This window comes from Trichomycterus rosablanca, chromosome 6 (assembly GCF_030014385.1).
Source record: "Trichomycterus rosablanca isolate fTriRos1 chromosome 6, fTriRos1.hap1, whole genome shotgun sequence".
NCBI classification, from domain to species: domain Eukaryota; kingdom Metazoa; phylum Chordata; class Actinopteri; order Siluriformes; family Trichomycteridae; genus Trichomycterus; species Trichomycterus rosablanca.
The window spans coordinates 51039205-51065874 of record NC_085993.1 but is presented as its reverse complement, the minus strand read 5'-3'; the positions used below and the strand labels follow the sequence as shown (position 1 = coordinate 51065874).

At 43.2% G+C, this 26670-nt stretch overlaps 1 protein-coding gene across 1 annotated transcript in view; it reads left to right on the top strand.

Annotated features, from left to right (window-relative positions):
- The window catches only part of jak1 (Janus kinase 1), a 67167-nt gene that overhangs the window by 17765 nt on the left and 22732 nt on the right, over positions 1 to 26670 (top strand). Inside the window, exons 3-16 of the mRNA XM_062998035.1 lie at positions 3264 to 3387; positions 10934 to 11075; positions 11352 to 11515; positions 13976 to 14324; positions 15224 to 15406; positions 15497 to 15654; positions 15784 to 15898; positions 16763 to 16961; positions 20056 to 20165; positions 20752 to 20907; positions 21674 to 21761; positions 22192 to 22319; positions 25028 to 25163; positions 26453 to 26604. Coding sequence (XP_062854105.1) covers positions 3264 to 3387; positions 10934 to 11075; positions 11352 to 11515; positions 13976 to 14324; positions 15224 to 15406; positions 15497 to 15654; positions 15784 to 15898; positions 16763 to 16961; positions 20056 to 20165; positions 20752 to 20907; positions 21674 to 21761; positions 22192 to 22319; positions 25028 to 25163; positions 26453 to 26604 — 2204 coding nt within the window. The remainder of the gene's footprint in view (positions 1 to 3263; positions 3388 to 10933; positions 11076 to 11351; positions 11516 to 13975; positions 14325 to 15223; positions 15407 to 15496; positions 15655 to 15783; positions 15899 to 16762; positions 16962 to 20055; positions 20166 to 20751; positions 20908 to 21673; positions 21762 to 22191; positions 22320 to 25027; positions 25164 to 26452; positions 26605 to 26670) is intronic.

Below are 26670 nucleotides of genomic sequence, written 5' to 3'. Positions count from 1 at the left end.
ATATATCTCGATATTTTTAGCTGAACGGCGATATACGATATATATCTCGATATTTTTAGCTGGACGGCTAAAAACGATATACAGTATATCTCGATATTTTTAGCTGGACGGCTAAAAACGATATATATCTCGATATTTTTAGCTGAACGGCGATATACGATTGTTCCAAATTTCATACAGGCACTTTTATTAACATTGATGCCTCGGGAAGCTTCACACAAGAACTATTTTTCCTAAAGAAAGAGCTATTCTTGGAAAAAGAACGCTGTTTTCTAACGTATCTCCTGTCGTGTAATGTGAATTACAGATATATTGTCTGGCCCTTTAAGAATGTTAAGTGCACTATAGGGCGCAGGGAGCGAGTGTGTAGGGAAGATAACAGAATTGATCGTTTCCGACTGTGCTCGTGTTCTTCTGTGGTTTTGCACTGAGCTTGTGTGACATTAAAAGTCTCGTTAAACCCCCCCTCACATGTTTGGACTTTATACGTTATTTTACATCACCATCGTCACAACATTAAATGAACATTTACATTAATATTTTCTTTTACTGTATAGAACTTAATTCTGTAATACAGGCAGAACTAATCGTGCACGTCACTGTGTAACCATGACAACATTTAATGCATTTTAATCAGCGTTCTGCCTCGTGCACTTTATTACTATTTAATAAAGTTTGCTCCTTTTTACTGCAGTTAGTTCGTGCAATTTTGTTAATTTTTGGATGTTTATTGGCCGAGAACAAGAAATACTATAATACAAGATAAATATATAAACGACGTGTCGGACGTCGGACGATCGTCCAGTATAAACTAACACGACCACGTACAACATCCATGAGCAAATACATGCACGTCACATATACAAACACAAGAGTCAGAACAACAGGGGACGCGTCGTTACGTTATTATTACTGTTTATAACACTTGTGCTTGATTTACACGCTCTGTATATGAAGTAAATACGTGCATGTCGATATAATATAAACGATATTTCTTTAAATCTCGATATATGGCCTAGCGCTGCGTGTCGTGTTTTTCTCACGTGGCCGCTTCTTATCACCAGACAGCGTTGGGTACAAACACAGAGCTGTATCGCGTACAGAGACTCATGCTAGAGCTTGGCGGTACCGGCTTTGAATCCTTGTACAGATGGATATTCGTCGTACCTCAGTATACGTATTCGTCCGCTCCGCTCGCCAACTAGTTCCCGTGCGAACTTTGTTTTTCCGTCTCGTACGGCGGAATGACGGAACAAGACTTTCTTAATAAATGTATAGGACATGACGGCGGCGTGACCACGAAACGCCGTACGTCGAGTGCGCCGTAACCCGAGGATATACTGTAGTCCTCACTCATACCAGCACAACGCACACTAACACACCACCACCATGTCAGTGTCACTGCAGTGCTGAGAATCATCCACCACCGAAATAATACCTGCTCTGTGGTGGTCCTGTGGGGGTCCTGACCATCGAAGAACAGCGTGAAAGGGGGTAACAAGGCATGCAGAGAAACAGATGGACTACAGTCAGTAATTGTAGAACCAGAAAGTGCTTTTCTACAAAAAAGGTGGTGTTAATGTTATGGCTGATTGGTGTATGTGTTAAACAGCATTGAAATGTAAATAAATAAATAAATAAATAAATAAATAAATAAATAAATAAATAAATAAATAAATAAATAAATAAATAAATAAATAAATAAATAAATAAATAAATAAATAAATAAATAAATAAATAAATAAATAAATAAATAAATAAATAAATAAATAAATAAATAAATAAATAAATAAATAAATAAATAAATAAATAAATAAATAAATAAATAAATCCTTTATACACAGAAGAAATGAAATTGAAAGTCAACTGGTTTCACTCTTGAAATTCTAACCGTCAGATCATATGAACGTCGACCATTACTGATTACGTGTAATTCTATACCTCGACGTTTTAACATTCTAGTGTTTCTCCAGACGATGTTTGTTTCACAGCAGACTGACGCATTTCATAGTGCTGAACCTTTTCTGTGCTGAGGACTGTCATCATATCACGTATCAGCCCTCATTTGTTAAATTCCTTCAAAGTTCACGGTCTCACTGTCCATGACTAACAGTGAGATCACGCTGATCACGTCACACGCCTTCATAATAGATGAATGACTACATTTAAATGAGATGTATCCCTTACTCATTTATTTGGGGACTGCGCATTTTGATTGACTTAAATGATCTTATTATTAGGAACGTTAACCCTAATTTCAAATTAACCCTTTGATGCACAAGCTAAGCAAACCCCTTCTAATGCACAACATGGGTCAAAAATGACCCATTCATGTATCATTCACTCAGTTATTCATGTATTTGCTGTCTTAGCTAATAAAAGCTATCTATACTAGAATATGTAAACAGCTAGCAAGCAAATAGTATTGGACATATTCAAGATTCAAGAGCCGTATCTTTGGTTGTCTTTCAAAAGATCAGTAAATATGTTTTTGACTACAAACACTTACAAATGTCAGTAGTTCCTGTCAAATTCCATAGTAAATACATAAGGGTCATTTTTGATCCATGTTGTGCATTAGAAGGGTAGTGATACAAAAATGATTTTTATTAAAAAAGAAAAAAATATAAAACTGAAATAAGGATTTGTGATGATCAAAAACAAGTTATTTGAGAAATTCATGGAAGCTTGAATGACGAAATTAATTTATTGCAAAGATATAGAAAATAAAAACTCAGTTGGGTCACTTTTGACCCAGGTTGTGCATCAAAGGGTTAAAAAACAGAATTCATTCTTATTGAGATATTTAAAAGTAAGTTATATATTGGCCGCTGGAACCGGAGATGGGATCTCGAATACGTCGTATCGAATCTCGGCTCTGCCTGCCGGCTGAGGCTGAGCGGCCACATGAACGACGATCGGCCTGTTGTTCAGATATGGTCGGGACTAAGCCGGATGGGGTCTCTCTCTCATGACTGGTGCAATTACGACCTCTGCTGGCTGATTGACGGCGCCTGCACAGAGATGAGACAAGAGCGCTGTCAGGGTGTGTCTCTCCGTACACGACGCTGAGCTGCACTGCACTCGACGAAGTGTAGGTGATGAGATGCATACGGCATGCTCCGTATTTTAGATTCAGGCTGTGATATGACGTAATTCTATGTAATATATTTATGACGTCAGACGTCTCCAATGAGCAAAGATGAATAGAAGAAGATCAAATCCGCCGCTTCTGCCTCTGATTGTTGTGTTTTCTGTTTCAGGAATCTCACCCCTGTGCCATAATCTGTTCGTCCTGTACGAGGAGAGCCAGAATCTCTGGTATGCACCCAATCACGTGTTCAAGATCACCGAGGACACCAGTATTAAGCTCCACTACCGTATGAGGTACTGACACCGATGTACATCAACTTACACTATATGGACTAAAGTATTGGGGCGCCCGTCCCAATTTCCAATCATATAAAGGAAATTACATGCTTATAACTGTGCAGCAACAGTTTAGGGAAGGTCCTTTCCTGTTCCCGCATGAGCAAAGCTCTATAAAGACGAACACACACAAAGACGAACAAACACAGGCACACACAAGGACAAACACAGGTACAGAGACACAGACACACAAAGACACATAGACAAACACAGGCACACACATAGAGACACGCAGAGACACATACACACACATACAGACACAAAAACAGACACAAACACAGGGACACAGACACACACACACAGGGGCACAAACACAGGCACAGAGGCACACGCACACAAAGACAAACCCAGAGACACAAACACAGGGACACACACAAAGACAAACACAGACACACGAAAAGACAAACATAGACCCAGGCACACAAACAAAGACAAACACAGGCTCACACAGATACATAGACAAACACAGACACAGACACACAGGGACACACACAGGCTCACACATAAAGACACACAGAGACGCAGACACACATAAACACACAAAAACAAACACAGGCTCACACAGATACACACACAAACACAGACAAACACAGGCTCACGCACAGACACAGAGACACAAACAGACACACACACACAGGGGCACGAACACAGGCACAAAGACACACGCACACAAAGACAAACACAGGGACACACACACAGGCTCGCACACAGACACACACACAAAGACAAACACAGGCTCACACAGATACACAGACAAACACAGGCTCACACACAGACACAGAGACACAAACACAGGGACGCAAACAGACACACAGGCACAGAGACACACGCACACAAAGACAAACACAGGCTCACACAGATACACAGACAAACACAGGCTCACACACAGACACAGAGACACAAACACAGGGACACAAACAGACACAAAGGCACAAACACAGGCACAGAGACACACGCACACAAAGACAAACACAGGTGCACAAACACAGGGACACACACAGGCTCGCACACAGGCTCACACACAGACACACACACAAAGACAAACACAGACACACGAAAAGACAAACAGACACAGGCGCACACACACAAAGACAAACACAGGCTCACACACAGACACAGAGACACAAACACAAAGACAAACACAGGGACACACACAGACACACAGACACACACAAAGACAAACACAGACACACGAAAAGACAAACATAGACACAGGCACACACACAAAGATAAACACAGGCACACACACGGACACACACAAAGACAAACACAGACACACACACACAGACAGCACTGGTTCTATTCCCAGGAGGACCAGTCCGGGTCCCCTTCATGTTCTCCCCGTGTTTCCGTGGGTTTCCTCCGGGAGCTCCGGTTTCCTCCCACAGTCCAAAGAAGTGCAAGTGAGGTTAATTGGAGACACATAATTGTCCATGACTGTGTTTGACATTAAACTTGTGAACTGATGACGACTGTTCCTGTCAGGAATGTAACCACAGTGTGTAACACACGGTGTTAAAATCCTATAAATAAACAAATAAACACAACCGCTAACAGGCTTATTCAGTGACGTTACTGTTACTGGAGAGCTTCATTACTGAAAATCCTCGGGAAGTTGAAGTTTTATTGGCTCGTCACGTCAGCGATCTGGATATCGAACAGGAGCGGACACGCCCGACAGACTTCTGCAAGATGTTACACAACACCGTGAGTCAGCGAGCGATTCCAGAGAAAAATCTACACAGACGTTAAATGTTTGTAGATCCTGAGAGATTCAGATTAGATTTCATTTTAATCTACCACACAGCCTTAGAAATAAAATAAAGATAAAAATACATCAAAATACTGTATAAAGACCAGATACAACAAGCAAGCGGGACGTAAAATATCATTTTAACATAAATGTGCTGGTTAAACCCGCTATAAATAACCTACTGTACAAATATAAACACACACACACACAAAGACAGACAGACACACACACACACACAAAGACAGACAGACACACACACACACACACACAAAGACAGACAGACACACACACACACACACACAAAGACAAACACAGACAGACACACACACACACACACACACACACACACACAAAGACAAACACAGACAGACACACACACACACACACACACACACACAAAGACAAACACAGGCGCACACACACACACACACCCTTAAGGATGCATGCACACACACACACACACACACACACACACACACACAAAGACAGACAGACACACACACACACACACACACAAAGACAAACACAGGCGCACACACACACATACACAAAGACAAACACAGACAGACAGACACACACACACACACACACAAACACAGACAGACACACACACACACACACACTTTTAAGGATGCATGCACACACACACACAAAGACACACAGACAGACACACACACACAAACACAGACAGACACACACACACACACACACTTTTAAGGATGCATGCACACACACACACAAAGACAAACACAGGCGCACACACACACACACCCTTAAGGATGCATGCATACACACACACACACACACACACACAAAGACAAACACAGACAGACACACACACACACACACACACACACACACACACACAGACAGACACAGGCGCACACACACACACACCCTTAAGGATGCATGCACACACACACACACACACACACACACACACAAAGACAGACAGACACACACACACACACACACAAAGACAAACACAGGCGCACACACACACACACCCTTAAGGATGCATGCACACACACACACACACACACACAAAGACAGACAGACACACACACACACACACACACACACACACAAAGACAGACAGACACACACACACACACACACAAAGACAAACACAGACAGACACACACACACACACACACACACACAAAGACAAACACAGACAGACACACACACACACACACACACACAAAGACAAACACAGGCGCACACACACACACATACACAAAGACAAACACAGACAGACAGACACACACACACACACACACAAACACAGACAGACACACACACACACACACACTTTTAAGGATGCATGCACACACACACACAAAGACACACAGACAGACACACACACACACACACAAACACAGACAGACACACACACACACACACACTTTTAAGGATGCATGCACACACACACACAGACACACAGACAGACACACACACACACACACACAAAGACAGACAGACAGACACACACACACACACACACACACAAAGACAAACACAGACAGACACACACACACACACACCCTTAAGGATGCATGCACACACACACACACAAAGACAAACACAGACACACACACACACACACCCTTAAGAATGCATGCACACACACACACACACACACACACACACACAAAGACAAACATAGACACACACACACCCTTAAAGGTGCATGCAGACTCACACACACACACACACACACACACAAAGACAAATACAAACAAACACAGGCACACAGAGACAGACGCACACAGACACACAAAGAAAAACACACCCACTCAGACACACACAAAGACACACAGAGGCGCACACAAGTAAAAACACAAATACACACCCACACAGACACCCACACAGACACACACAAGTAAAAACACAAATACACACCCACACAGACACCCACACAGACACACACAAGTAAAAACACAAATACACACCCACACAGACACCCACACAGACACACACACAGACACACACAAGTAAAAACACAAATACACACCCACACAGACACCCACACAGACACACACAAGTAAAAACACAAATACACACCCACACAGACACCCACACAGACACACACAAGTAAAAACACAAACAGACACACACACACACCCTTAAAGGTGCATGCAGACACACACAAGTAAAAACACAAACAGACACACACACACACCCTTAAAGGTGCATGCAGACACACACACAAACACAGGCACACACACACACAAACACACACACAAACACACACACACAGGCACACACAAAGATAAACACACATACGCAGACAGTCTAGAGATGCACGAGTACCGATACTGGTATCGAGTATTTGCCCGACACCGCGCTCATTAACTTGTACTCGAACTCAAACTCGGCTCTCGATCGCTAAGTGTGAACTATCCAACAACTCGATCGAGTTTTCTAGCATGTCAGATATCTGATCCAATAGGTATCGGTATCGGCAAGTACAAAAATACTTGTACTTGTACTCGGTTGGGAGAAAATGGTATCGATGCATCCCTAGCAGACACACAAACACAAAACGACCAAAGCTGGTAGAAAGTGTATGAGAGACGGTATAAGCAAGAATCTTCGTATAGCTTGTGAAGTAGTTTCACATGCATCGTCAGAGAACTCAAAATCCCCTCCGTCTTCCCTTTCTAGCAGCGAATCTAAGATGAGAGCGAGTCGGCGTATTTAGAGTCACTCGTGGCTTTGGAACCGCCGGCTCCTCGCGTGTAGCGTACCTGTTGTACACACAAACAGGTTTACGGTCAACCTTTGCGCTCGTCTCTTCCGCTGCGGTGCGGGGTTTGTGTTTTTTGTCTTCTAGTGTTACTTCCTGTTTACGACGATTCTGTGTGCATGTGACAGTCGCGCGGCGCACCTAGCCTCGCTATTTACATTCGGCGCTGAATATAGTCCCGAGCGTTTGCATATCGCTGCAGCGCTGTTTATTTACAAACGGAAGCGCTGTGGAAAAACGCCGGCGTGTCTCTGTTCAACGCTGAATCCAGTAACACGCACACTGAACTACTCAGAAGGTGTTTTGGTCGAATCTCAGGCACCTCTGTTTCATTTCTACAAGGTTTCTGAGTGTACATGAGTAACAGGACTGAAATATAGCAGCATGGAGAACATGCTAAATGCACCAGAACACTGAGCACTGTCTAGTGATTTATCTCAAGAATAAATGGAGGTAACAGGAATAAACGTGGAGACGAATCTTCTCAGTCAGAGTTACAATATTATCAAACATACAGGGATAATAAAGGAGAACATACTAATGCTCTTCCCGTGAGCTTCAGTACATACAGATAATAAACATTTCTGTTCAAAATGTGACTCGACTGATGAGAATATTTCCACATTTTATTATCAGAAGGATGAAAAGTCCAGATTTAGCTCCATTTGTTTCCCACCTTTTTGGTTCTGTTCTGTTCTGTTCTGTTCTGTTCTGTTTGGTTCTGTTCTGTTTGGTTCTGTTCTGTTCTGTTCTGTTTGGTTCTGTTCTGTTCTGTTTGGTTCTGTTCTGTTTGGTTCTGTTCTGTTCTGTTTGGTTCGGTTCTGTTCTGTTTTGTTCTGTTCTGTTCTGTTCTGTTTGGTTCTGTTCTGTTCTGTTTGGTTTTGTTCTGTTTGGTTCTGTTCTGTTCTGTTTGGTTCTGTTCTGTTTGGTTCTGTTTTGTTCAGTTTGGTTCTGTTTTGTTCTGTTCTGTTTGGTTTTGTTCTGTTTTGTTCTGTTCTGTTCTGTTTGGTTTTATTCTGTTTGGTTCTGTTCTGTTCTGTTTGGTTCTGTTCTGTTTGGTTCTGTTCTGTTTGGTTTTGTTCTGTTCTATTTGGTTTTGTTCTGTTTGGTTCTGTTCTGTTCTGTTTGCTTCTGTTCTCTTTGGTTCTGTTTTTTGGGTTCTGTTCTCTTTGGTTCTGTTCTATTTGGTTCTATTCTGTTTGGTTCTGTTCTGTTTGGTTCTGTTCTTTTTGGTTTTGTTCTGTTTGGTTTTGTTCTGTTTGGTTCTGTTCTGTTCTGTTTGCTTCTGTTCTCTTTGGTTCTGTTTTTTGGGTTCTGTTCTCTTTGGTTCTGTTCTATTTGGTTCTGTTCTGTTTGCTTCTGTTCTCTTTGGTTCTGTTTTTTGGGTTCTGTTCTCTTTGGTTCTGTTCTATTTGGTTCTGTTCTGTTTGGTTCTGTTCTGTTTGCTTCTGTTCTCTTTGGTTTTGTTCTGTTCTATTTGGTTTTGTTCTGTTTGGTTCTGTTCTGTTCTGTTTGCTTCTGTTCTCTTTGGTTCTGTTTTTTGGGTTCTGTTCTCTTTGGTTCTGTTCTATTTGGTTCTGTTCTGTTTGGTTCTGTTCTGTTTGGTTCTGTTCTTTTTGGTTTTGTTCTGTTTGGTTTTGTTCTGTTTGGTTCTGTTCTGTTTGCTTCTGTTCTCTTTGGTTCTGGTTTTTTGGTTCTGTTCTCTTTGGTTCTGTTTTTTGGGTTCTGTTCTCTTTGGTTCTGTTCTATTTGGTTCTGTTCTGTTTGGTTCTGTTCTGTTTGCTTCTGTTCTCTTTGGTTTTGTTCTGTTCTATTTGGTTTTGTTCTGTTTGGTTCTGTTCTGTTCTGTTTGCTTCTGTTCTCTTTGGTTCTGTTTTTTGGGTTCTGTTCTCTTTGGTTCTGTTCTATTTGGTTCTGTTCTGTTTGGTTCTGTTCTGTTTGGTTCTGTTCTTTTTGGTTTTGTTCTGTTTGGTTTTGTTCTCTTTGGTTCTGTTCTGTTTGCTTCTGTTCTCTTTGGTTCTGGTTTTTTGGTTCTGTTCTATTTGGTTCCTTCAGTAGACACAGATAATGAACATTTCTGTTCAAAATGTGACCTGATTGATGAGAATATTTCCACATTTTAATTATCAGAAGGATGAATATGTTACTCAGGGTAACAGGACTGACTGAGTGAAAACCTGGAGACGTGACTGAAACATGGATTTTAACCAAATATATACAGCGGTACCTTAAAACTGGACGTCAGTGGGTTCTGGGAGCGGCGTTGTTGAGTTTCAGGGTATTTTTCCCCATAAGGATGTTTGGGGAACCTGTTAATGCATCCATGGTCCCGTGGAGCTGCAGATATTTTAGTCTCATGTAAAATAATGAGGTTGTTTTTGACACTTAAACACTGAAAATAACACAAATATAATATAAACACACTGAAATACAATTACTAACAGTTACACATCAATAAAAATACAATAAAAGCTGCACTTTAGTTTTACTTCTTTATTGTTTTTTGACGCTTCTTAATGGTGGAGATGCTCGATCTTGGAATACCGTATTCCCTTCAGCACCGGCGCATTCACACGAGAGGTGACAAAACCGTTTTTGCTCTTTTTGCTGTGCCGTTATTTCCTATGAAGTGTGACGGCGGTGCACAAAACTTAGCGTGACTTATTGTAGTAAAACAGCGAGTGAGGAATGTGATTAGTGGAGGAACTTATGAGCAGTAATAATGAAGAGAAGTTTAGTGCTCCTGTCTCCTTCTTTTACTACATTAAACCACGTTAAGCTTTATTTTGAACCAGAAGCGTTTTAGACTCTGGGAGAAGCTGATTCTGATTCTCACCATTTCTCAGAAGCTGGAGCTGTAACACAAGTTTAAAAGTGAAACAGGGAGGAAAATCCAGATAAACACAGATACATGTGGAGCTGTAACCCTGGATCTGACGCTTATTCCACACTGTTATTTATGCCAATGATCAAATTATACAATTTTTTTCTTACGACAGGTTTTACTTCACAAACTGGCACGGCACGTCCGAGAACGAGTCTCCGGTGTGGCGGCACTCTCTGAGCAAACAGAAGGGATCGAAAGGCCCTGAAGGGACGCCTCTGCTCGACGCCGCCTCGCTGGATTACCTGTTTGCGCAGGTGGGTTCCAGAACAGCCTGCAGAACCTCGGGTGTGGTTTCTGGGTGTGGGTGTGGGTGTGTTACACCATGCTTATCTCTTCGTGATGGTTTGGAGGTTATTCAAATGAGCTGTCTGGTATTATTTTTTATCTGATGAGCCGCTTATCACTCGTGGTGTTTGTTTTATTTATTATTGAGGTCGGGTTTCGATCCACCTGCTGTGTGGCAGGATTCTCACGCCATGTTTCTGTGTGTGTGTGTGTGTGTGTGTGTGTGTGTGTGTGTGTGTTTATAGGGGCAGTATGACTTCCTCAGAGGCCTGGCGCCCGTGCGAAGCCCCCAGAGCGAGGCGGAGCTCCACGAGATAGAAAACGAATGCCTGGGCATGGCCGTCCTCGCCATCACCCATCACGCCAAGAGCAACAACCTGCCGCTGTCAGGAGCCGGCTCCGAAACCAGGTGACCCGACCCGTGTCGTACCTACATGTACTTCAGTATGATCATTTATTCAGGTATGGTCTGTTCTAGCACTGCTGCATCCTGGTCAGGGTTGCAGTGGGTCTGATGGGAGGAGGAGCAATCGCTCGTGTCTGAGAGACGCTTATAGTCCGGGTTTAGCTCCATCTGATTCCTCCTTTTTGGTTCTGTTCTCTCTGGTTCTGTTCTGTCTGGTTCTGTTCTGTTTGGTTCTGTTTGTTCTGTTCTGTTTTGTTTGGTTCTGTTCTGTCTGGTTCTGTTCTGTCTGGTTCTGTTCTGTTTTGTTCTGTTCTGTTCTGTCTGGTTCTGTTCTGTTCTATTTGGTTCTGTTCTGTTTGGTTCTGTTCTGTCTGGTTCTGTTCTGTCTGGTTCTGTTCTGTCTGGTTCTGTTCTGTTCTGTTCTGTTCTGTTTGGTTCTGTTCTGTCTGGTTCTGTTCTGTTTGGTTCTGTTTGTTCTGTTCTGTTCTGTTCTGTTTGGTTCTGTTCTGTCTGGTTCTGTTCTGTCTGGTTCTGTTCTGTTCTGTTCTGTTCTGTCTGGTTCTGTTCTGTTTTGTTCTGTTCTATTCTGTTTGGTTCTGTTCTGTTCTATTTGGTTCTGTTCTGTTTGGTTCTGTTCTGTTTGGTTCTGTTCTGTCTGGTTCTGTTCTGTCTGGTTCTGTTCTGTTCTGTTTGGTTCTGTTCTGTTTTGTTCTGTTCTATTCTGTTTGGTTCTGTTCTGTTCTATTTGGTTCTGTTCTGTTTGGTTCTGTTCTGTTTTGTTTGGTTCTGTTCTGTTCTGTTTGGTTCTGTTCTGTTTGGTTCTGTTCTGTTCTGTTTTGTTTTGTTTGGTTCTGTTCTGTTCGGTTCTGTTCTGTTTGGTTCTGTTCTGTTTTGTTTGGTTCTGTTCTGTTCTGTTTGGTTCTGTTCTGTTTGGTTCTGTTCTGTTTTGTTTGGTTCTGTTCTGTTTGGTTCTGTTCTGTTTGGTTCTGTTCTGTTCTGTTTGGTTCTGTCCTGTTTGGTCCTGCTCTCTTTGGTTCTGTTCTGTTCTGTTTGGTTCTGTTTGGTTCTGTTCTGTTCTGTTTTGGCGGTTCCTATGATTTAGAAATGTGGATTCTCCCCCTCATCCTTTCGCACGTTATTTCCTCTCTTCCGGGCGGCACGGTGGGTAGCACTGGGTCCGGGTCGTTTCTGTATGGAGTTTGCATGTTCTCCCCGTGTCCGTGTGGGTTTACTCCGGGTGCTCCGGTTTCCTCCCACAGTCCAAAGACGTGCAAGTGAGGTGAACTGGAGATACAAAATCGTCCATGACCGTGTTCGATATAAACCTGAGAACTGATGAACCGTTTCTGTCATGAATGTAAAATCCTAATAAACAAACAAACAAACAAACAAACAAACCGCCGGGCTGATTGCACGGCTGAGATTCGACCCCAGATCTCGGCGCTGGTGGTGTAGTGTGGTGGTGTAGTGTGGTGGTGTAGTGTGACAGACCACAGCGCCACCAGAGCGTCTACTAAATGTCTTGGCCTGATTTTGGAACAAGATATAAAAAGTTACATACATTTTAGCTGGTGTTGCTCTGAACCAGAGATGCTCACGAGTCACAAAATACGAGTCTGAGTCGATATAATCTACACAAAACATATATTATAAATGTAGCGCAGAAATAAAGAAATAATCTGTAAGTTCAGATAAAAACAACAACAGTTTAGCGAGTGTATTTAGCCGTTTTACTTTGTGTCTTTACTTTCCTCCTCATTGTGTAAATGAATGTAATTTCTGTAACAAGAAGGTTCCAGTTAAAAGCTTCAACTGATACGTTTTGTTTTCATTACAGAACAAAAGCGCTCGATAAATCACGGCACGGCGGCCAAAATCCCAAACACAGCAAAAACCATCATAACCGCTGCTTACCTTAGCTTCTGTTCTTCCAGATGCTATTACATTTATAAGCGTGCGTCCCATTAGGAACAGAATCCGTTATTTTGTAAATGTGCTTATAATTAAAAACCTCCAAACTTTTCCCGGTGGTGAAGTAAAACAGGAAGTGGTTAGAAAGCCGATCGAGCGTTTCATTACCGCGTCATCTGTGTGACGCAAACTGAATAAATGCAGATAACAGCATTTCTTACTAACAATTACAATCAGAAGCTCTGATTGGTTCAGAAAGCGCTCTTACAACCATCAGCGCCGATTCTGCAGGAGCGTTCCATTCACCCCGGTCGTTCCTGTGAAGTGCACTACGTAGGGTGTTCCGAGTAGTGAGCGACGCTTCATCACTACGCCGGAAGCTGGCTGGAACGTTTACACATTGCGTGCGTTGCGGGTTAAGACGGTAAAACGGGTTAATTGTCGGACGTAACTGACGTTAACACTTGCTGACGCCGGGGACTCTTGTTGTTTCCGAGTCGCGAGTCGAGTCGTTTGAAACGAGTCTTCTGCTCTGTACTTTCTCTCTCGCAGCTACAAGCGCTTCATCCCGGAGAGTCTGAACCGCACCATCAAGCAGCGCAACATCCTGACCCGCATGCGCATCAGCAACGTCTTCAAGAACTTCCTGAACGATTTTAACAGCAAGACCATCCGGGACAGCAACATCACGCTGTACGACCTGATGGTCAAGTACCTGTCCACCCTGGAGACGCTGACCTGGGGCCTGGGCAGAGAGGTAGCGCGGCCCCGGGGCCTGCGCGTGTGCGGGGAGGGCGAGAGCTCGCCCTCGCACAGTCCTGCCACGGGGGACGAGGGAGCGGGCCACGAGGTCCAGGTGTGTGGCACCACGGGCATCTCGTGGAGGAAGAGGCCTCAGCTGGTGAGTGATGCCAGTCACACATGCTGATGATTAGATTTGAATGCCACAGCACTGTGACAGCATATTATCTAAGCGATTGAGGGTTAAGGGCCTCGCTCAAGGGCCCAACAGTGTCAACCCGGCAGTCGTGGGGCTAGTCGATATACCCTATATACCCTAACGTCTAGGCTACAACTGACCTAGCATTGTAAATATCACATAAAACCCCTCAGTGATCCTTATTTTAATATTAATAATCATTTTCTGGCTGGGAACGAACAAAACACTTTGTAGTTCTACAATTACTGACTGTAGTCCATCTGTTTGCCTGCTTTCATGCAGTTCTTCAATGCTCAGGACCACCACAGAGCAGGTATTATTTAGGTGGTGGATGATTCTCAGCACTGCGGTGACACTGACATGGTGGTGGTGTGTTAGTGTGTGTTGTGCTGGTATGAGTGGAGTGGAGTGGAGTTTTTAAGTATCGTGTCCACTCACCGTCCACGCCTACCTAGTCGGTCCACCTCGTAGATGTAAAGTCAGAGACGGTCGCTCATCTATCGCCGCCGTCCGAGTCGCTCGTCTTCTAGACCTGGACGCCGTCGGCTGGATATTTTTGGTTGGTGGACGATTCCCGGTCCAGCGGTGACAGTGAGGTGTTTAAAAACCCCACTCATACCAACCAGCACAAGACACACCGACACAGCATCACCATGAATAATACCGGCTCTGTGGTGGTCCTGTGGGGGGGGGGGGGGTCCTGACCACCGAAGGACAGGGTGGAAGCGGGCTGAAAAGGCACGTAGAGAAGCAGATGGACTACAGTCAGTAATTGTAGAGCTAGAAAGTGCTCCTATGCGGTAAGTGGAGCTGATAACACGGAGAGTGAGTGTAGTTTTAACGTGTTCTGTCCCGAACAGAACGTCCTGAGCGCCAAAGACAAAAGCAAATCTCGTAAGAACAAGTCGGACGGCACACAGAAGAACGAGAAGAAGAAAGATCTCAGCAGCGACTGGATCCTCTTCTCCGACTTCAACGAAATCACCCACATTGTAATCAAAGAGTCCTTCGTCACCATATACAGACAAGACTACAGGACGCTGGTAAATGACGCCTCTGTATCTGGAATAGAATCGGAACGCTTTCAGTGGTGGCTTTTGTTGAACGTTCCATGTCGTCCTTCGGTCGCGTAGGAGCTGGAGCTGGAGTACCGCGACGAGGCTCTGGCTTTCGCCGCTCTGGTCGATGGGTATTTCAGACTGACCGTGGACGCCCATCACTACCTCTGCACTGAGGTGGCGCCCTCCTCTGTGGTGCAGAACCTGGAGAACAGCTGCCACGGACCCATCAGGTACGGTTCTCACGTAACGCACGACACCCGACACGCGGGTCTGTCCGAAAACCCGGCGATCTGACCTTCTGTGTGTGTGTGTGTGTGTGTGTGTGTGGGTGTGTGTGTGTGTGTGTGTTCTGCCCACAGCACCGAGTACGCCGTTCACAAGCTGAGGCAGGAGGGTAACGAAGAGGGTTCCTACGTCCTGCGCTGGAGCTGCACGGACTACGATTACATAATCATGACCGTCGTGTGCATGGAGGTACTCGGACACGCGCCGACGGTCATCTCAGATTTGCAGTTTAGTTCAGTTAAGAGTGTGAGAATAGGACACTGACTGAATTGGACGATGACCAGACATTACCGTAGTCAAGATACACCGATCAGCCGTGACGTTAAACCCTTTGTAGTTCTACAATTACTGACTGTAGTCCGTCTGTTTCTCTGCATGCTTTGTTACCCCCTTTCATGCTGTTCTTCGATGGTCAGGACCCCCCACAGAGCGGGTATTATTGCAGTGACGCTGCGTGTGTTAGTGTGTGTTGCGCCGGTACGAGTGGATCAGACACAGCAGCGCTGCTGGAGTGTTTAAACACCGTGTCCACTCAGCGTCCACTCTATTAGACGCTCCTACCTAGTCGGTCCACCTTGTAGATGTAAAGTCAGAGACGATCGCTCATGTTTGAGTCGGTCATCTTCTAGACCTTCATCAGTGGTCACGGGACGCTGTCGGCCGGATGTTTTCGGTTGGTGGACGATTCTCAGTCCAGCAGTGACAGTGAGGTCATACTCATGCCAGCACAACACACACTAACACACCACCACCATGTCAGCGTCACTGCAGTGCTGAGAACGATCCACCACCTAAATAATACCTGCTCTGTGGGGGTCCTGACCATTGAAGAACAGCATGAAAGGGGGTTTAAAGTTATGCAGAGAAACAGATGGACTACAGTCAGTAATTGTAGAACTATATGGTGAATAGAGCTGATGAAATGGACAGTGAGTGTAGAAACAAGGAGGTGGTTTTAATGTTATGGCTGATACAGTGGAATAAGGGAAAATGAATAGGTGTTCACTATGCAAATAATTCTGACCTCTGGTCACGTTCCCTCACCTCTCTCAGATGGACCTGTGCCAGTCCAGACCCGTCCCCCAGTATAAGAACTTCCAGATCGAGGTGGGCACCCAGGGCTACAGGCTGTTTGGGACGGAGACGTTCAGGCCCAGTCTGAAGGAGCTGGTGGAGCATCTGCAGGGTCAGAGCCTGCGTACGGAAAACCTGCGCTTCCAACTGCGCCGCTGCTGCCCCCCACAGCCCCGAGGTACCGCACAGTCACGCCCCATCGCTTTATACACGTTTATACAAATTAAACATCAACAAAATGTATTTACTTGCATTGATCTCTGTATTTAAAACATACACTATATCACCAAAAGTATTCACTCCCCCATCCAAATCATCGCATTCAGGTGTTCCGATCACTTCCATGGCCACATGTGTATAAAACCGAGCACCTCGGCATGCAGACTGCTTCTACACACATTAGTGAAAGAACGGGTCGCTCTCAGGAGCTCGGTGAATTCCAGCGTGGTACCGTGATGCCACCTGGGCAACAAGTCCAGTTGTAAAATTTCCTCACTACTAAATATTCCACAGTCGACTGGAAGCGATTGGGAACGACAGCCACGTAAAATGACCGGGCGGGTCAGCGGATGCTGAGGAACATAGTGCGCAGAGGTCACCAACTTTCTGCAGAGTCGATCGCTACAGACCTCCAACCTTCACGTGGCCTTCAGATCATCTCAGGAACAGCGTGTAGAGCTTCATGGAACGGGTTTCCATGTCCGAGCAGCTGCATCCAAGCCTCACATCACCGAGCGCATGGTGTAAAGCACGCCGCTACTGGACTCTAGAGCGGTGGAGACGTGTTCTCTGGAGTGACGGATCACGCTTCTCCGTCTGGCGATCCGATGGACGAGTCTGGGTTTGGCGGTTGCCAGGAGAACGGTACCTGTCTGACTGTATTGTGCCGAGTGTAGAGTGTAGGTGGAGGGGGGGATTATGGTGTGGGGGTGTTTTTTAGGAGTCGTGCTCGGCCCCTTAGTTCCAGTGAAAGGAACTCTTAATGCTTCAGCATACCGAGAGATTTTGGACGATTTCATGCTCCTAACTTTGTGGGAACAGTTTGGGGATGGCCCATAAAGACGTGGACGAGCGAGTCTGGTGTGGAAGAACTCGAGTCCTGAACTCAACCCGATAGATAGAACACCTTTGGGATGAATTAGAGCGGAGACTGTGAGCCAGGCCTTCTCGTCCAACATCAGTGTCTGACCTCACGAATGCGCTTCTGGAAGAACGGTCCAAAATTCCCATAAACACACTCCTAAACCTTGTGGAAAGCCTTCCCAGGAGAGTTAAAGCTTTTGTCGGACGAGTGAATACTTTTGGCAATATAGTGTATATTTATTATATAGTAAAATTGTAGCATAACGTTTCTGAAGTTAAACTTCTAAATAAAAACAGGATTGTTAAGAGCCGCATCAGTCGTAGAGAACATTTGATAAACAAAGCGAGGTGTACTTCCCCCAGGCAGCTACGTTTTGTTTTGTTTACATCCCCACGCTGCAGGAGTACATGCTGAGGCATAAGTGTCAGGCAGGAAACGCGGTAAATGTGGTTTTCGTCGTCGTTCAGTTCCTGCCTCTTGATCTCGGCAGTCGTCGTGAAATATTTAGCTTCGCTTTAGGTACCAAAACGAGCGTGTGCATAGAATTAATGAGTGAAATTTATATCAAATCAGGACGTATGATCGATTGATTGGTTCAGGTTTGTTGTGTGTTGTGACCACACGTCCTCCTACATCAGATAGCCTCTGTGGACCGAACACACACACACACACACACACACACACGGTTTAGGTGTACGGCTGGTTTACGGGAGCAGTGCATAGTAAAGACTCCCACACATGCACAACCACAAACACACACCTTGTATAAATACACCCACTCGTCCTGAATGTTGTTCTACTGAGACTGTGCAGATCTTACAGTGTGATTTATAATCAATCACTCACCTCTGACCTTTTGCACAGTGTAGTGTGATGGATGTTCATTATCTGCATTTAGTCACCTGATCTCCTCACCTGTGTCAGTAGTTTTTATCAGTTTTGTACACTGTTATTTATATTTAGTGGTTTTTATATTTAGTGGTTTCTGTATGTAGTGTAATTTATATTAATATTTAGTGTTATTTATATTTATATTAGTGTTATATATATTTAGTGTTATTAATATTTAGTGTTATTTATATTTATATTAGTGTTATATATATTTAGTGTTATTAATATTAGTGTTATTTATTTTTATTTAGTGTTATTTATATTTATATTAGTGTTATATATATTTAGTGCTATTCATGTTAGTGTTATTTATATTTAGGGTTATTAATATTAGTGTTATTTATTTTTATTTAGAGTTATTTATATTTATATTAGTGTTATATATATTTAGTATTTAGTGTTATTCATATTAGTGTTATTTATATTCAGTGTTATTATTTTTTATTGTTATTCATATTAATGTTTTTATATTTATATTTAGTGTTATTCATATTAATTGTTATTTATATTTAGTAATATTTATGTTTAGTGTTATTTATATTTAAAGTATTTATATTTAGTGTTATTTATATTTAATGTTATTTATTTTTACTGTCATTTATATTTATTGTTATTTATATTTATTGTTATTTATATTTAGTATTATTTATATATTTAATGTTTTTTATGTTTAGTGTTATTTATATATTTGGTGTTATTTATATATTTAGTGTTATTTATGTTATTTTTTTTACTATAAATAACACTAAATATAAATAACAAAATAAGATACACCAAATATAAATAACACTAAACATAAATAACAGTAAATGAATAATATTTATATAAATTACCCTAAATATAAATAACATTAATATAAATTACCCTAAATATAAATAACATGAATATAAATAACACTAAACATAAATAACAGTAAATGAATAATATTTATATAAATTACCCTAAATATAAATAACATTAATATAAATTACCCTAAATATAAATAACATGAATATAATTACACTAAATATAAATAACATTAATATAATTACACTAAATATAAATAACATTAATATAAATTACACTAAATATAAATAACATGAATATAAATAACACTAAATATAAACAACACTATAAAATTTTTTATAGAAACTGCTGAAACAGGTGTGTGGATGCTTTGCCGGCGTTAGCCAGTAGTAGTAAACAGACATCGTTTAGAATGTGGACGTACGTCACACACGTTTGTACTCTCAGAGCCTCTCGTATTGACCTGTACCTCTGTTTTCCTACATCACATGATTTCCTCTTGTGTTCTCAGAGGTTTCAAACCTGCTGGTGATGACCTCAGACAGAGAGCCGGTCCCACAGAGGCAACCTCAGGTCAGCCAGCTGAGTTTCCACCGCATCCTGAAAGAAGAGATTGTCCAGGTGAATCATTGTAGTGTATATTCACATTAAACATGTTCACCAGTGTGGTTCCACCTTTGGTTTGTATGACTTTCCTTTTCCAGGGTGCTCTATATTGTGTTTTATTTACTGGTACGACTGGGTATCGATTGTATTTTAGTGATTCCGATTCTGCTCCAGGTTCCATCCAGGTTCATATCTAACCGAGTTCCGGTTCCCAACCCTGTTTAAAGGCGCCGCCTGTAATAGGATCCTATCCCACGTGGTTCTCCATTAATTATACACCTCAGTAAAAATAGGCAAGGCTGGAAGAGCAGGAATTTGAGGTTTTTATTTTTGGTTCTTACTCAGCTGTATTGGTAGAGACGTCCCAAAATGACATTTATTGTTGTTAGGTATTTAGTCATGCATTAAAAACCCTATAAATTTGTATGGTTTTTAAATTAATTGCCAGCTTATTATTAATATTATTATTATTTAGCTATTTATTTTCCATTATTATGGCTAGATAGATTATGGTCACTTTCATTAACAATTTAATGTCCATTTTTAAACGCTATACGTCTATAACTTAAAAAATAAACCGTTTTCCTGTTCTGATGTTCAGGGGGAGCACTTGGGTCTGGGAACCCGGACCAACATCTACGCCGGCGTGCTGAAGATGAAGAGTGAGGATGACGATGACTTGGGAGGTTACAGTACGTCACAGGAAATGAAGGTGGTGCTGAAAGTGCTCGGCCCCGGACACAGAGACATTTCTCTGGTAGGAACGTTTAAACAGTCATTAGAAATAAAGAGATGAATTTTTATTCTTGGGTGCTCGTGTGGCGCAGCGCTTAGTCTCTCCAGCCCAGTGATGCTGGGATCCTGGGATCGAATCCCCATCGATGGTGGACTGTTAAAATAAAACAGATTCTTATCCTGCATCAACTTCGTGTTTTATTTTTTAGCATTTATAGTTTTAGAAATGGGTCATATCGCCTGACATGGCAACCTGAACCATCCCAGCCATAAAAACAAATAAAAAAAATAAAATAAAGAACCTCAGATGCATTTAATTAATGTAGTAAATAATGTGACTTAATAATAGGGACACCTAGTGTGCATTTAGTGATTATTATTAATTAGTCATACCCAATTACCCAGTGTTGCACACTCCTACCCTGACCTAGCAGGGCCGTAACTGACACACTCTTCCTCCGACACGTTCGCAGTTTTATTCGCCCCTGTTCGGCCGGCATTGACCAGCCAGCAGAGGTCGCTAGCGCAGCTGCGACGAGGAACCTTTTCAGCCCCTCCCACCCTCAGACACAGCCAGTCGTGTCTGTGTGAGCACTAAACCTCTCTTCGTTATTATTACTGCTCATCTAATCGAATTCCTCACTGGCTGTTTTACCACAATACCCCGTTACATCGAACAGTTCGTCTCATTGGAGGTGCTTCGAAAAGGTCGGCGGCGGACTGGGTCAGGGAAGACGCACTCCGGTCCAGTCTTTACTAATTGTGTTGTTCCGCTCCTTCTTCTGTAGGCTTTCTTCGAGACGGCCAGCATGATGCGACAGGTCTCGCACAAGCACATCGCCCTGCTGTACGGAGTGTGTGTGCGTAATCAGGAGAGTGAGTGTAACACGTATTTGTGTGTGTGTGTGTGTGTGTGTGTGTGTGTGTGAGGATTACTGTGGGCGGGTTTGGGTGAAAATAAGAAAGATAAACGGCACGGCGCTCTTCACCTAATTAAAGCTGCACCGTTTGGGTGGTACGACGGTTCGATGGATGCTTTTATTTCTGTAAATTCGGATGACGGACGACTCCATTGTGCCCGTAGCGGTAGCCAATGAGAGCGCGTGTGATTGTGTAAGAGCGGAGGCAGAACGCACGTCTGGATTAAACCTGCTACCGTAACACAAGACAAACAAACGTGTGTGCAGGAATAATAGTGATGCTGAGCTCCTTGTCTGCCTGCATGATCAGCAGGTCTAATGGATTTGTTTATTTCCCTGTGTGTGTGTGTGTGCGGGTGTGTGTGTGTGCGGGTGTGTGTGTGTAGACATCATGGTGGAGGAGCTTGTGCAGTTCGGTCCTCTGGATCTGTTCATGCACAGACAGACGGCTCCTCTCAGCACGCAGTGGAAGTTTCAGGTGGCCAAGCAGCTGGCGAGCGCCCTCAGTTACCTGGTAAATCACACGACACGTGTCGAATCGTCTCTCGAATAACACACACACACACACACACACACACACACACACACACACACACACAGCATTTTAAGGCGTCTAAGAATTTAGACGCGCCCTCTTCTCGGGAGTGTAGGATGACATGAAATGTGTCTGTGCAGAGAGAGAGAGAGAGAGAGCTGGGTTTTCAGACACACCCTACATATACTTGTTTTTATATATTTATATTATTATATTATTATTACCATGACAATTCACATACGATTGACTTTCTGGCCCCCCCCCCCACCTTCGCCAACCACCGCACAGAAACCATTGCGAAAGCTCTTGACGAGCTAAAATAACATAATTAACGTTGTGCACGTCACACATACGATGCAATGTTTCTGTAGTAGCGGGTGTTTATTTGAAACTCGACATTTAAAGCAACATTAATTCATTAATAACAGGAAAAACGGAGAGATAACTTTGAAAACAAACGTACGCTTTGCTTTGTATGAATCGACTCCTGAATCACGTATATCGATACTGTGAACAGAGCGTCTCTCTTAAAGACACGCACACGTCCTAGAACAGCGGTCGTTGCTTTTGTCACCGGTTTAGCTTCACTGTTAGCCCTATTTTAAGGTTCTTTTTCAGACTGAACTGAATAACATTAAACGTGTGTGTGTGTGTGTGTGTGTGGTCAGTGAGACAAATCAAATATGTCTCCTGTGGGTGAAAAATGAATTGCTTTGTTTTTAGAAGTAAAAAAAAATCTGGTAATGCCGCGCCCCCCTGGTCAGGCCGCACAGGTTGAAAAGCCCTGGTGTAAATAAACGTATACCATATCTGTATATAATTATCATATTAATCATAAATCTCTAAGTTCACTGATATTCCTTGTTTTTCGCACAGTGCTTCTGTTTGTACTTCTGCATTTTTTTTTTTTTGCATTTTATTTGATTTGTACCGAGCAATGACAATAAAGTTGAATCCATCCATCCCATCTCATTCCTTCATGATTCCATCCACCTCATGCATCCATCCTTCCATCCATTCATTCATCCTTCCATCCATCCATCCTTCCATCCATTCATTCATATATCTATCCGTCTCATGCATCCATCTTATGCATCAGTGCATCTATTTATCTAATGCATCCATTCTTCCATCCATCCATCCATCCATCCTTCCTTTCATCCATCCATCCATCTCACGCATATATCCATCCATTTATCTAATGCATCCTTTCTTCCATCCATCCATCCATCCATATATCTCATGCATCCTTTCTTCCTTCCATCCATCCATCCATCTCACGCATATATCCATCTATTTATCTAATGCATCCATTCTTCCATCCATCCATCCATCCATCCTTCCTTTCATCCATCCATCCATCTCACGCATATATCCATCTATTTATCTAATGCATCCTTTCTTCCATCCATCCATCCATATATTCACCCATCTCATGCATCCATCCATCCATCCATCCATCCATCCAGCCCACCATCCATCCATTCTTCCATCCATCCATCCATCCATATATCCATCCTTCCTTCCATCCATCCATCCATCCATCCATCCATCCATCCATATATCCATCCTTCCTTTCATTTATTCATCCATCCATCCATATATCCATCCTTCCTTTCATTTATTCATCCATCCATCCATATATCCATCCTTCCTTTCATTTATTCATCCATCCATCCATCTCACGCATATATCCATCCATTTATCTAATGCATCCTTTCTTCCATCCATCCATCCATATATCCATCCTTCCTTCCATCCATCCATCCATCCAGCCCACCATCCATCCATCCATCCATCCATCCATCCATCCATCCATATATTTATCTAATGCATCCAATCTTCCATCCATTCATCCATCCATCCATCCATCCATATATCTATCCGTCTCATGCATCCATCTTATGCATCAGTGCATCTATTTATCTAATGCATTCATTCTTCCTTCCATCCATCCATCCTTCCTTTCATCCATCCATCCATCTCACGCATATATCCATCCATTTATCTAATGCATCCTTTCTTCCTTCCATCCATCCATCCATCTCACGCATATATCCATCTATTTATCTAATGCATCCATCCTTCCTTTCATCCATCCATCCATCTCACGCATATATCCATCCATTTATCTAATGCATCCTTTCTTCCATCCATCCATCCATATATTCACCCATCTCATGCATCCATCCATCCATCCATCCATCCTTCTCATACATCAATGCATTCATCTCATTCATTTAAGTGTAAAAAATAAAATGAGCTTGAAATACCTGCCACCCTTCCCTGAATCACCCGGATCCACATCTGTGTATCTTACAGCAGGACTCGCATCTTCTTTTAGACCAGTTCAACCTTTTGTATAGACTTAAAGTGGAATATATTAAAACAATTTGTTGCCAGTCTAAAATTAATTCTGATTCATTATTTTTTACCACTTCTCAAAGCTGAGTGATGCGACACATTTTTCTTTTGCGTTTTCTAAGTGACCTGTTGAAGATGTTTTGGTGAGACAGTAATAGTGTTAACATTCCTGAATAGGCATCGTCTTCCTGTTCCACTCTCACACTGTCATGCAAATATATTTGCTTTAGATTTATGGGAGCCTGTTCGGAAACATGAGGTTTATTTACATGACTAATCCTAGAATGTAATATTCTGTGTGTGCGTTTGTTTGTGCTCTACAGGAGGATAAGAAGCTGGTGCATGGCTACGTCTGTTCTAAGAACATTCTTTTGGCTCGAGATGGTTTGGACAGTGAGGGTGGACCCTTCATTAAGCTCAGTGACCCTGGCATCCCCATCACTGTACTCAGCAGAGAGGGTAAGAGCCTTGTATTGTATTGTCCGGTCATCCCACCCTAGCAGAAACTTCTCTGCTGCAGGCACTGCCAATCATGCCCGATAGATGGCGCCCAGCCGACCGGTGGCGACACCGAGTTTCGAACCGAGGAGTTCAGAGTCTCGGCGCTGGAGGAATATGCTTGCGCAATATCCCTATTACCTGCTTCATGTGTCTGTCTGCCTATAGTAAACCATAAAGGTCGGCTGGGCGCCCCCTAGCTGGCTGTACAGAAGTGGAGGAACGTGGAGGTCGGTCCACCGCGGTACGGGCGAATGAGAAGGGGCCGTGAACCGCGCACGCGTCGGAGTGCAGGATCGTGGTCCCCAGCAGAAAGACTGCTTTGTGTTTTTAATAGTAAACGGAGCTCCGCCAGCTTGTGCTGGAGCAGTAAAAACAGTCGTACTGTAAATAATAGTCCATAATACCTTTATAGTCCTTTACCACCAGGAGAAAAACATTATTCTTTATGCCCCTGCATACAAACAAAGCAAATTGCATTGCTTACCATATAGAAGCACTTTGTAGTTCTACAATTACTGACTGTAGTCCATCTGTTTATCTACATGTGTAGATAAACACCGTGTCCACTCACCGTCCACTCTATTAGACGCTCCTACCTAGTCGGTCCACCTCGTAGATGTAAAGTCAGAGACGATCGCTCATCTATTGCTGCTGTTTGAGTCGGTTGTCTTCTAGACCTTCATCAGTGCTCACAGGACGCTGCCCACGGGGTGTTTTAGGTTGGTGGACTGTTCTCAGTCCAGCGGTGACACTGAGGTGTTTAAGAACTCCACTCGTACCAGCACGACGCACGCTAACACAACACGACCATGTCACTGAGAATCATCCACCACCTAAATAATACCTGGTCCTGTGGGGGTCCTGACCATTGAAGAACAGCATGAAAGGGGGTAACAAAGCATGCAGAGAAACAGATGGACTACAGTCAGTAATTGTAGAACTACAAAGTGCTTCTGTATGATAACATGGACAGTGAGTGTAGAAACAAGGAGGTGGCTGATCGGTGTATGTCTAAGGATGGGGCGTTACTGCATGTTTTTGGACGCAGAGCACAGGGAGAACATGCAAACTCCGCACAGGAAGGACCCGGACCGCCCGCTCTGTGTGTATTACTCCTGTCGGTAACTGATGCGACCGAAACACACTAAAAAATAGAAGTGACGAAGCGTATCGCTCATGTAAGCGGAGAGACAGTCGGACCCTCTGTATGAACGTACTAAAACGCTTGTGCGCTTGTGCCTGTGCAGAGTGTGTGGACAGGATCCCCTGGATCGCTCCCGAGTGTGTGCACGACACGTCGAGCCTGAGCGTAGCGGCCGATAAGTGGGGCTTCGGAACGACACTGTGGGAGATATGCTACAATGGAGAGATCCCCCTGAAAGATAAGAAACTCGCCGAGGTAAACACACACACACACACACACACACACACACACACGATAAAAAATAAACGTTGTGTTCTCGCC